We start from the raw sequence: 13,070 nt of genomic DNA, 5'->3' as shown, positions 1-13,070 counted from the left end.
CAACTATGAAATTTCCGAGTATTAGTTGTGGATTAAATTTACCATACAAACAACAAACAGGAGAACCTAACATTTGCATATACACCATTTTCCAGTTGCTACTAAATGAAAAAACAAGATAAATTCATATATGGGTTTAATTTTTAAATTAAATAATATATGTGGCCAATCAAAACAAGCCACGTGGCATTTTAAAATTGAAAAAATACCATCAAAATTAGGGTGTTAGTTTGAGGGGTATTCTTGAGCAAAAAAAAATAGGTTGGAGGTATTTTTGGACCAATAGGTGGATGGAAGGGTATTTTTGGACCAATAGGTGGATGAAGAGTATTTGTGAGTCATTTCCCATATGTTAGGGGTATTTTTGGACCTTTTCCGTTTTATTTATCTTGTAAACTCTAAATGGTCGCATGGTTTGATACAAAAATATACTTTGGTTTGTAATCACACATCTAAATGAGACAAATTATATTCTCTCTATTTTAATTTATATGTCTTAGTTTAACTTAAAGCAGAGTTTAAGAAAGCAAGAAAAACTTGAATTTGAAAGAAAGCAAGAAAAACTTGAATTTGTGGTCTTAAATGAACGATATGCGTGCCAAAATGTCTTTGAATCTTGTGGTCCTAAACATGCCATATAAGATGTTGAAACTAAACGGTTACTGCTAAATATGGAAAGTGAAATTCTTTCTTAAACAAACAAAAAACGAAAATAAAACACATAAACGATGCAAAGGAAGTAACCATATTTTTTAATGGGAAAAGGCTTCTCATTTACTTGACCCTGACCTCAGAAATCACTGGTCCACTGGTACTAATACTAAAGAGTGGATTTTGCTCGAACTTGATGTATGTATCTTTCCAGTTTTTTTTTTTTTTTTAAAATATTTATTTACTGTTTAGTTTGAACTTTAGCTTCTAATGTCTTATGTTGGATTTGGGGTTGCTTCATTTGTTTTCCATGTGATGAATTTTGGGCTAAAGTGAAAAATTGTGGCTTCTAATAGCTTATGTTCTTAATTGGGTTTGCTTATTTCTTAGAGTTAATGGTAAAAAAAACACCTGAACTATCACCTTTTCGCCAATTTCACACCCCAACTATCAAGTTGTTCCTTTTTCCCACCTGAATAAAGTAAAGGGTATGTCTAGAGAATTACCTTCACAAAAGGCTTTTCATTTACTTGATCCTGACCTCAGAAATCACTGGTCCACTGGTACTAATACTAAAGAATGGATTTTGCTCGAACTGGATGTATGTATCTTTCTAATTTCTTGTTTTTTTTTTTAATGTGTAGTTAGAACTTTTAGCTTCTAGTGGCTTATGTTGGATTTGGGGTTGCTTCATTTGCTGGTCATGTGATGAATTTTGGTTAAAGTGAAGAATTTTAGCTTCTAATAGCTTATGTTTAATTGGGTTTGCTTATTTTTTTAATTTCATTTGATGGATTTTTGGTTCAAGTGTAAAATTTGGCTTCTAGTAGCTAAATGTTGAATTGGGTTGCTTCATTTTCTTGTTATGTAGTGAATTTTGGGTTCAAGTGTCAGTTGGCTTTTAGTAGCTCAACTTGAATTGGGTTTGCTTCATTTACTTGTCATCTGGTGAATTTGGGGTTCAAGCGAATATTTAGCCTCCTGATTGCTTAATTTCAATTGGTTTGCTTAAATATCTTTTCATGGGGTGGAATTTGGGTTCAATTGAAGAAACTGGCTGCTAGTAGCTTATGTTGAAATAAGTTTGCTTCATTTTCTTTTTCATGTAGTGAATTTTAGGTTCAAGTGAAAAAAAATGGCTTCTAATAGCTTTAGTTGAATTGAGTTTGCTTCATTTGCTTGTCATGTGGTCAGTTTGGGTTCAAGTGACAATTTTGCCTTTAAATGGCTTAAGTGGATATAGGTTTGCTTAACTGGCTCGTCTTAAGGTGGATCTGGTTTCGAGTTAAAATTTTGCCTTCTAATGGCTTAAGTGGAAATTGGGGGTTGCTTTATTTTCTTGCCCTGAGATGGATTTTGGCTTAGTGTCTTTTCACATATATATTCATGTTACGTGTAAAAAATAATAGGTTCGGTTGAACCCATAGCCAATAAGCTACGTAGATGACCAGTTATCGTGGTGCTTAAACGACCATCCTTGTAATGCTTGCTCAATAGAAGCCTAAAGCTCAAAATAATTCTTCTTGTACTCAGAAAATGCACCAGTTAATAATGAATATTTCTCTTAGAATGTTCAAGTGTTGCTGGTCAATGGTTTGCTTTTAGATAACTTCACCTGCAACAAATGATTAAACTACTGGCTTCAGAAGTTTGCTTTCTTAAGCATTTAACTGATTTAGGTAGATGAGCTTACTGACTGCTGGTGTCATTTTATATTGTTACGCCTATTTCCTTTTCCTACTGATAACTATTTTTTGGAGTTAACTGATGGTAGTTTTTGGTGTCATCATGTTTGTCAATACAGGAACCCTGCCTGCTTTCACATATTAGGATATACAATAAGTCTGTGCTGGAATGGGAAATTTCAGCTGGCTTGCGTTACAAGGTTTGGCATAAAGATATCTTTGCATCAATGATCGTACTGATTGAAGTTTTTCTTTCTTGTTTCACATATATGTGCAATATGAACGCGTTTGAAGTTTAGAATCTCTATGATTGCCATTATGTTACTCCCATTGAGTTCTTGTATATGTCTTGTATACTGCTAGTTTATCTTGCATTTTTTCTTGTTTATCAGCCAGGATGGGATTAGGGAGGGTGTGAAGGTGGTTTGCATAATCAGTAATTATAGTCATCGTCCTCTCTGAATGAATCATCTCCCAGAAGATCTATCGGAAGGGTTCTACTTTTTATCAGAAAAGGATCTAGTTTATATAAGCAGCATTTATTATCTAGTTTATATAAGCAGTATTTATGATTAAAAAGGAAGGGTTAAAAAAGGAAGATGTATCCCTCCAAGTGGCTGCTTCCAAAAGCCTCCTACCAAAGATGTCTGATAAATATTGTGATGAGACCCAAAATCACCTTGACTTGTTTCACCAAACTAAGAAAGGTTCCTTTTCTACTAACCGAAGCTACTTTAGTACCCTGTATAGAGGGAAAACTATTGTCTTCACTTTTGGACTAAAAGGATTGAGTACTCATAAAGGTGTGCCACGGGGGAGAGGGTGGGTCTTGTGGAGGTTAGTGGTTGATGGCTTTTGCTGAAAGATGGTTTATGGTCCAATAAAGATCATGACAAATAATTTCTTCTTTACTGAAAAACCTCCAAGAGCTTCCTTGAAGTTGCTTGTGGTTGCTCCTCGGGCAGAATGTGAAAAACATTTTATACTTTGAGGTGTACCGGAGCAAGCCCATTATCCACCTAGTTTCGGGACATGTGCTACCAGCTCTCAGGGATTTCTCGGTTATGGAAAAGAATTATTATGGAGGTGCTATAGGTTTTTAATTGGCCCCTTGATTGTAAGCTGGAGCCTAGTGCATGAAGAACATTCGAAAATTACTTAACCTCTAGTAAGTGTCGCTTAGTTTGCTTTTCACTCTCTACTTAAGATTAGTGGACTGGACAATGCAGTAATTATGTCCCCCCACTTAAGGGTCGTTTGGTTGCTGGTTAAGTCATGCAGGTATTAGTAATGCAGGGATTAGTTATGCAGGGTTTTGTTATTCCATCTTCTGCCTTGCATAAAATAATACATAGATTTCCTCATAAATTATGCATGTATTGGTTATGTGGAAAAGAGATTGTGCTAGATATGTGGAGATTATTTCCTCCATTTCTGTAACCAAACAATGTACAAAATTATGCTAGTTTACATGGATAACTCCTCTCTAACCAGCAACCAAATGACCCATTACTATTATTTTACATTTTATAATGCAACATTTTCTGCTTTGTTGGAAATTTTTGTCAAGTTTTTTCATAAATGTTTTTTTTAATGAACAAGTTTTTTCATCAAAGTTATTATCCTTTTCTTCATTTGCTGATTATTAATGGCTATTTGTTTTATAGCAGTTTTTTACTTCAATGGCTGTGAAGCTTCCAGATATTTCTCATAAGAATTCTCCCCTTGATTAACCGTGCCTGTTTTCTTGATTATCTGTTTGTGTGTTCTTCATAGCCAGAGACATTTCCGAAAGTTCGCCCACGCTGTGAAGCCCCTCGGCGGGACATGATGTACCCTATGAACTATACTCCATGCCGTTATGTTCGGATATCTTGCTTGCGAGGGAGCCCTATAGCAATTTTCTTTGTTCAGGTGAATTTCTTTTGGGGCTTGTCTTGAGTTTAATAATGCTTTTGCTGTGTTTGACTCCTTCCCTCCTATTTTTGTTCTTCAGCAACAGTTTATATAAATGTCACCGTCCATATTTCATATTACTCACAAAAATATGAAAGAATATCCAGTCTACTGTCTACCCTTAGATGACACATAAAGGAAAATGGAAATTAAGATATTATTGCACAGATCTGGGCTTGACTTTTACTCTCTTCATCTTTTTTCTAGTTTGTTGGTTGCTTGCTGTTATAGCTGGTGCTAGTTAAGTTCGGGGCTCTAATTTCATCGCTTACTTATTCCCTCTCTTCTGCTGTGCAGTTGATTGGTATTACAGTTACTGGTCTTGAACCGGAGTTTCAACCGATTGTCAACTACTTGCTACCCCAAATAATATCAAGCAAGCAGGACGATAATGATATGCATCTTCAGGTAAAAGATAGGTCTTGCTGAACTTTGCTTGCACATATTATTTGTAAGATGCATACCTGAACCTTGACCGCTGTCATTGTCAGATAAATTTGTGCTGTGGCACATCATTCCTTAAGTCTTATCCTTTTTGTTAAGGATAAAACTTCTTGGATTGCTGTCTTGATGAGCATTGATATGTTACTTATTTAGATGTATGCAAGCATGTTTGTAAATATTTCAGCTCTTTCTGTCTAACCTATGATTTTATAGCTGCTTCAAGATATCACAAACCGGCTTGGAATGTTCCTTCCCCAACTAGAGGTATTTCCTTAATCTCAAGTATAGACATAGGAGCATCTTTGTTATTCTGAAATATGAAATGTGGCAAGCTGGTAGAGCGTAGTTTTGGTGGATTACGTGGTTCTGTTGAGAATTCTGTTATATCGTGCAGGCTGATCTTAACAGCTTTTCAGAAGCTGCAGAACATGCTACACGTTTTCTTGCAATGCTTGCTGGTCCCCTTTACCCAATTCTTCAAATTGTAAAGGAAAGGTTGGTATCCTGATTTCTCGTGCAAGGTATTGTCTGTATTGGCTTTTATCAAAGATATTACTTGATTATTAGCTATCTTCTGCACAGTGACAATTGTATCTTTTTTTTTTCCCCCCTTAAAATGTTTTATTCTTTTGGAATTTGGAGATGTATGATCTGATTCAGTGCTTTCATTGGTTAAGGCTTTATTCCTAGCATTCAAGAACTCATTAACATAATGATAAACAAGATATCTAATTTTCTCGTCTAGTAAATTATCATTACTTTTTATTCCAGTTTAAAAAATTATTACTCTGTGATACAGGAAAATTATTGTTTGGAGGTGTTCTTGCCAGGTTTACAAAACTACTGTTAGGCTCACTTGTAATGATGATTGGTGTTGCCTTGGCTAATAGAAAGGGAAAAGTGTGGTGATACTGAACATTCCGGAATGTTATTGATTCCGTGGAGACAAGCTCTTGCCCAGGCTGGTCAAATATATTTTTTAGGGGAAAGAAAAAGCGAGAGATTTAACAAATTGCTTGATCTTTGATTAAGTTCAGAATATTCACTTTCCTAAGCAAAGATAAGTGCTGTGTGTCTATGTCCAAAAATGGAGAGTAAAACTGATAAAATGTCATTTTGTGAGAGAAACATATGAATGAAGCCTTAATCTTGCATACCCCTTCTATAGATATTATCTTGTATAAAATTAACTTTTTTATGAACCCTTTGGTAGCTGCTATATTGGTGCTACTAATTATTGAAAGGGGATTGCCTATTCATTTGGGTAAAATTCTCTTATTGTGGATTTGTCCACATCTTTTGGGTACCATTCGCTATTGGTGATTTTATTATTGAACCTCTTCGAGATGGTTCTCAACCTTGATTTCAGTGAAGGAATATTCATTTCTCTAGTATTAGATGTCAATATTATACAAGCTTCATTACTTGAGGTAACAATTTATTCGTTCACTGTTGTTGTTTCTGCTTAAGCAGGGAAACGGCAAGGTCACTAGGCAGTATTTCAGAATCTGAAGCTTCAAGAAACAGTCAATTTGTAATAGCTTTGACTGTATCATCAAATTTTGAGGTACACATAGGGTACTGCTCCTCTGCTTTTCTTGCCATTCAGTTTGTGAAATGTAACCTCATAAGTAACTGTGTAAAGGAAATATAGTAGGACTTTCCTCCTTGTACTCTTGACAGGAAAGTGTTCTTACCCTGATTGTTAATCTCTAGCCTATTTTTTAATATCGATAAGAAAACAAGAGGAACCTTTACTTTAACAAGCTGAACATATAATGGACCAATTCCCATTAAGCATATTGGGCCAAAAAAAGCATCTTCATATAGTTGTTTAATGAACAATTCTCATCTATACTATCATACTACTATTGATTAGGTAGTTAAGATGTAAACTTGTAAAATAAGAAGGGGATAATTTCTCAGTTACCAATTTCCTTGAAAAAAAAAAAGAAAAAAAAAAAAAAGGGGGATAATTTCTGAGACCTCCCTTGGGTTTGGCATTGAGTTAGATTTAAGGACTATTTTTATTAACATGGTATCAGAGCTAGACATGTTCTTATTACTGGTATATCAAATATCGGGCCACCCATATTATTTAACTATATGATCTAGATGTCTAGCCGTAAGTATTGGGGATATGTTAAAATCCTACATTAGTTAAGTGTATAGGTTGTAGTCTCCTTATTTGAACTTGGACAATCCTTACCACTTGAGCTAGTTTTGGGTTGAGTTAGGTTTAAGGTCCAATTTCTTAACATGGCATTAGAGTTAAATCCATGCTTATCCCTGATGTTGGGTTAATCCTATGTTGGCCTCAATGTTATGTTATTTACGTCCCTATGTCTAGCCTTGGGCATGCATGGATCAGAATCCTACATTGGTTGAGGTTAAAGTTGTAATCTCTTTATACGTTCTTGGACATTTCTACTTAATGAGCTTGCTTTTGAGGTCCAAAGTTCATTTTTCTTCCTATGTATTAGAGCCAGACCCATTCTTGATGTTGGAGTATCCAATCTTGGGCCACCCATGTCTTATTACTACACGTCGTAGATGTCTAGCCCTAGCCGTAAAGAAGTGTTAAAATTCCACACCGGTTTTTTGTATAGGATGTAGTCAACATAATACCTGCTTCCTGAAAAATTCTCACCAAGGTCCTTTTTCTTAACAAAATTGCGCTATGCTAGTTCTTATGCAGCATATATGGCTTGAGTTCAATGCCAAAGACTTCTGAGCAAAAGCATGCTTCAAACTTCAGTTTGTCAAAAGATTGGTTTCTTGTCATTGCGATGGTGTTAGGCGAAATGAATATTCTATGTGTTATTATATTATTGCAAGGAATCGGACTTGAGTCCCAAATTGGTTAAATGGGGAGCTGATGTGGGGCTTATATAGCCTTGAGCTCTCCCATCTCAATAGCTAGCTTTTGGGATGTGGTTCTCCTAAAGTTGTATCAATGGTACCAGAGCCACCCCCCGCTCTTGGTGCCCGTCGTGCCTTGGATGGTGATGCTGGTATTGCAGTGTTATCTCGGGGCTAGAAATGGTCTAGCGCACAGCCGTAGACGACGATGGATGCGGAGCCTGGTTGTTTTGTTATGATATTATTGCAAGAAATGGGACTTCAGTCCCACATCGGTTAAATGGGGAACTGATGTGGGACTTATATAGCCTTGGACTCTTCTACCTCAATAGCTAGCTTTTGGGGTGTGGTTCTCTTGAGGTTGTATCTCTATGATATAATGTTAATAGACCTTAAAGCAACTGGCATGCATTTCCTGTTTAGGCTTTTTTTTTTGTTTATCCTGTCCTTCTCTGTACTCTTCGTTTGAGCATGTCATGACTTCACATATAAAGAAACAAGATAAAGCAGCAAAGTTTAATCAGGTTGGAATAGATGAAAAGAAAAGATGAAGGTGCGTGCAAGCTAACCCAGAAACCACGGTTATCAAAAAATAAATAATAAATAGAAAAACTGAAATACAAGAAAGGCTAATCTGCCTTAGAAAGTTTAAAGATTTTACTCACTCCTAAATGGCAGAATCCACTCATAGGGGGTGGCCGGGTGGGATACATCCGTTGGGAGTTAGGTGGGGAAAAAGCAGGGCAGTTCTTAGAGACAACATCCCACTGTGCACATGAATGGAATTCATCTTCTTAATTTAGCACGTGTTTTGTAGTTTATTACCGTCATTTAAAAAAGTAAAATGGAGATTTTGCATGTGTTCCCTCTCATTTGCCAAAACACGGTAACTCCCCTTCTTCCCGCAGTGGAGTGCTTAGCTAGCCTTCCTCGTTTTTATTGGCAATAATTTGAAAAGCAGAAGGGATTTGGCTGGCTTCCAAATTCTGACATGATCACCTTTTCTGTCCAAGTGTATGTGTGTATGCTGTATTCATGGACCCTATCCTTATATTCTTGTAATGTTTATTTTCGGTGTGTGAAAATGCCTCTTATAAGAGTGGAGGGGGAAGTAGACTTATTGCATCCTTTGGAGTTTGGGGAGGTTTTCCTTCATATTTATGTGCTTACTCCACTTTCTGGCACAACACTTGATGTATACTGGGGTTCAACTTTGTATCGTGCTCGGGTAAGTCTCATTTTTTGTTCTTTTTTATCAGTCATTTTTATTTTTATTTCTGATCCTCTTAACCTCTATATAGAAAAGAACTTTGCCAGCCTTTGTAATTCTGCAGGCTCAGCTTAGGAACTTATACTATGCTTTATTTCATACAGTTGCTTACATGTTTCATCTGTTGATGAGGGTCTTTAAATGTGCTCTATTGTTTCGTCTATTACCGGTTTTGGTCATCGTGGAAAGAAATCAAGTGTTACTGCCATGTTGTTGACATGTAGAAAAATAGGCACAGTTTTCGCTGAGGTGGTTACATTGCTTGCTTATGTGTCACGGCTGATGGCTAATTGTATATTTTGTCATGACAGCCTAGGAGATCACGCAACATGGCATCCTTGATTTTTCCTACATCTTGTTACTTAGCTTTCCGTCCAGATGCAATCTTCATTTTACTAAGGAAAGCTTACAAAGATTCTAACCTGGGAAATATTTGCAGAGTGGTAATACACTTACTCTTTCTCCCTATTAAAAAAAGATTGTCCTTTTCTTTTCCCTCTGAGCAATTAGAGGAGATAACAGAAAGAAAATAAAGCATGATTGAACTAGATAAAAATATTTCCTTGTGCCTCTTCCATCTTTTGTTTCTAAAATGTTGTGAGTTTAGAACTGTGTTCTTTGAAGTTTCTTGAGAATAAAAGAAGCCTTTAGTTTTATACTAATTTCTGTTCTTGTCTTTTAACTAGGCCTCTTGGATTCTGTCGAAGTTTCTGGAGCCTATAAAAGCACCAGAAGCTTCACTTTCTTCTAGTAAAATTACAACCTCAGTGCCTGATGAAGGATCACATTCTGAGCCTTGCACTCCTGCTTCTTTTGCTGATTACTCAGATCTGTTTGGAGATGAATTTCAGATACCAGAATATCAGTGGGACTCCAAGTTCACTAATATCTTAGATATTGGGCTAGTTGAAGAAGGGATTTTACATGTGCTGTATGCTTGTGTATCCAAGGTCAATCACAACCAAAGCTTTCTGCTACAGATAAACCACCGTAGTCATATGTGTACTACATGTTTCTTCTTTTGACATTCAACATTTTGATTTTAACAGCCTCTGCTCTGCAGCAAGTTGGCAGATAACGCTTCTGATTTTTGGTTGGCATTGCCCCTAGTTCAGGCATTGCTGCCAGGTATATCGCTTTTGCAGTCCATTATTACTCAATCATAGCTTGATAGTCTGTGTCGGTGATTTAATAATTGCTCAAAATCAAATATCTTTTTTCCTTTGTCACTGTGAAAAAAAAAAAAAACTGACATGTTTTATACTACAAGTGCATATTAGTTTGAGACCTTAGGGGTCGTTTGGTAGCTAGTAAAGAGACCCTTTATTCATGTATTAAAATCCTGCATAACTTATACCTTGTTTGGTAGCTAGTAAAGAGACTCTTTATTTATGTATTAATTTCTGCATACTTATACCATGTTTGGTAGCTAGTTAGGAAGAAAGTTGTTCATGTGTAAAATTAGTACAATGTTTGGTTCGCGTAACTAATACATGTATATGTTATGAGGGAATCTATGTATTATTTTATGCGGGGTAGAAGATGGAATAACTAATACATGAATAAAAAGTTGAAATGATGATATTACCCTTATCACTCACCACTTAATTTACTTTCCCTGTCTAAACTAATATTTTTATATCATTTTTTAATATAATATATTACTATAATATTATAATATTTGTAAAAAATATATATAATATTTTAATTTTAATTGTAAACAAATTTTTAATTTTAAAAATTATATAATTTTTATTAACTTTTAGTATAACAAACCAACATCCGAAGAAATAATATATGCATAACTAAACCCTGCATAACTAATACCTACATTACTAATACCCGCATAATCCTAACCAGCTACCAAATGACCCCTTAAGGTTTTGTGGAAAGTTCTTTTTCCTCTCTGTCAGAAGTGTTTTCTAAGTGACCAGTACTTTTCAGTCAGTCTCCCATGGGTCAGATATAAGATGTGGATCATCATCAAGTTCATTTATTAATTCTTTTTCCTTCTCTTGTTTTCTCTTGCTTTTTTATGATCTGTAGCACTTCGGCCTAGTATCAACAGTAGTGACCCAATTGATGACGATTTATCTCAGTGGAAACAACCTTTTGTACAGAAAGCCCTGTCCCAGGTTGTTCCATGATCTTATCATAAACTTCGTTTTGGTTGTTTTTTAATTTAGGACCGCAGTGTCATTACTGTTGCTATTGTGCAGATTGTTGGGACTTCATCTTCATCAGTTTATCGTCCTCTACTTCGTGCTTGTGGAGGTTACCTATCATCATTTTCACCATCAAATGTAGGTTCTCCCACTTCCTTTTGGGTTCCCTTCTGTCAACAATATCTGCACTTTTGTTAATGCTGAACATTTTTCATTTGTCTTTCCCAGCCTTTGCTTTGTTATCAGTTGAATTTTTATCTGGCAAGATTAACCAAGTTTATTTGTCATTTGCTTCATTACCTGTGAATTTTAGCTGGGAAGATGAACGAAGTTTATTTGCTCTGCTGTTTGGTTACCGTTCAACATGGTTCCTATGCAGTTATGTAATTATATATAGAGCTAGTGAAGAACGATATTATACTCTATGATGTTACAAATGAATTGAAATAATACTTTACTAAGTATCTAATTCTGTTCTTTCTTGTTCTGAAGTTGGTTCTCTTTACTGAAAATCTATTTGACATTTACTGGCAGGGGAGGGCTGCATGTGTGCTCATTGATCTTTGCTCTGGTGTCTTAGCTCCATGGATTCCTCAAGTGATAGCAAAGGTTATTCAAAATTTTAGCCTTAGTCCCTGGCTGCGTAGGCTCTAGTAGAATTTAGGTCTTACCTTGCAACCTTGCTTGTGAAAATTTTCTAAAATTCTAAGGTTTCTTTTAATACAGATTGACTTAGCACTTGAGCTTTTGGAGGACCTTTTACCTATAATCCAGGTGTGTCTTTTTATTATTATTTCATTTTACTTGAGTAAGCCTTTTGTGCTTATCTGATTGACTAGTAAACACTTGCTTGCGGACAATGAACCTTTTTAACTTTTAACACAAGGAATAATGGAGAGAATATTGGTGCAGTACCTAATGCAGCAACAAAATCCCTATATAATTTCTCATCTCTTTGTAAAGGCCTAGAAAAAGTTGATTTAGTGGAGATTTGCAACTAGGAAGATGAATTTTTCATTGATGAGTGCAACTGCCAGATAGAGTACAAATTCTGCAGGATCTCATAGTACAGATATTTGAAGACAATGCTTCTTGAACAGGATCTGTTCTCTAGTCTCATATACTGTATCATTGAGTTCAGAGGAGACCAGTCAACATTGTTCTAATAAAGATGCTGGATGACAAATCAAGTCAAAAGGGTTTAAGGTTGGCCTTTTGACTGCAGTTGTTTACTGGTAGATGCTCTACATCTTTGTAATCCTTGCACATAAAAAGCATATCTAATTGATAGCACTGACACCAATCACGAACCCAATACAGAGAAGTCATAGCTGATATGTGACGGTAGTGCGGTAAAAATGGGATATTTAGCAAAGATCCTTTCTAGCTGTTAGCATATTCTTGCTGTTGAGATCCCGTTTTCATTGTATCTTACCTTTGCCCAAAATGTGTATCAGGGTGCTCGCCACTCATTTGCTCGTGCACGTGCAGCCCTTAAATATATTGTCTTAGCTTTATCTGGGGTTATGGATGATATTTTGGTCAAATATAAGGTAATCTTTTGACTAAAAATTTCTGTTCAACTGTTATTCAGGGGAATCATGCAATTGCTCTGTAGTTTATGTGGGAAGAATCACCGTAAAGTTTTAACTGTTTGATTTGGCACCTTTTTTGGAATTTTATCATTTCAGGATGCTAAGCAGCAAGTGCTTTTTCTTGTTGAGATGCTAGAACCGTACCTTGATCCTGCAATAACCCCTGTACAGAGCATTATAGCCTTTGGGAACGTTCCTTCAGTTTTCCTTGAAAAGCAAGAGAAAAATTGTGCTATTGCATTAAATGTGATCCGCACAGCTGTACACAAGCATGCTGTCCTTCCCTCTCTGGAAGCTGAGTGGAGGCGTGGATCCGTTGCTCCGAGGTAATAGAAGGCTGCAAAAGTCTTTCTTAAAACATTGAGTTTCTTTGTGGGAACAACTTCATTCTATGCCCTGTTTCAAAATTCAGAACTTAGCCTGTCTTGATTCTATGCCATTT

At 36.0% G+C, this 13,070-nt stretch overlaps 1 protein-coding gene across 7 annotated transcripts in view; it reads left to right on the top strand.

The window, feature by feature from the left end:
- Positions 1–694: 694 nt before the first annotated feature.
- LOC132645111 (uncharacterized) overlaps positions 695–13,070 on the top strand; it is a 30,275-nt gene continuing 17,899 nt past the window's right edge. Inside the window, exons 1-16 of one of the 7 annotated variants that reach the window (XM_060361889.1) lie at positions 695–849; positions 2,456–2,536; positions 4,117–4,250; positions 4,590–4,700; positions 4,950–5,000; positions 5,131–5,231; positions 6,210–6,303; positions 9,180–9,311; positions 9,555–9,818; positions 9,918–9,996; positions 10,915–11,003; positions 11,088–11,171; positions 11,568–11,642; positions 11,760–11,807; positions 12,491–12,586; positions 12,725–12,954. In XM_060361889.1, the coding sequence (XP_060217872.1) occupies positions 2,506–2,536; positions 4,117–4,250; positions 4,590–4,700; positions 4,950–5,000; positions 5,131–5,231; positions 6,210–6,303; positions 9,180–9,311; positions 9,555–9,818; positions 9,918–9,996; positions 10,915–11,003; positions 11,088–11,171; positions 11,568–11,642; positions 11,760–11,807; positions 12,491–12,586; positions 12,725–12,954 (1,619 nt within the window). In that variant the 5' untranslated portion in view covers positions 695–849; positions 2,456–2,505. The other 6 variants (XM_060361891.1, XM_060361888.1, XM_060361887.1 and 3 more) reach the window with 6 other exon arrangements.

The sequence above is a fragment of the Lycium barbarum genome, chromosome 6, assembly GCF_019175385.1.
Source record: "Lycium barbarum isolate Lr01 chromosome 6, ASM1917538v2, whole genome shotgun sequence".
NCBI classification, from domain to species: Eukaryota; Viridiplantae; Streptophyta; class Magnoliopsida; order Solanales; family Solanaceae; genus Lycium; species Lycium barbarum.
Note: the sequence above shows the minus strand (reverse complement) of the source record. Positions and strands in the feature narration are given on the sequence as shown.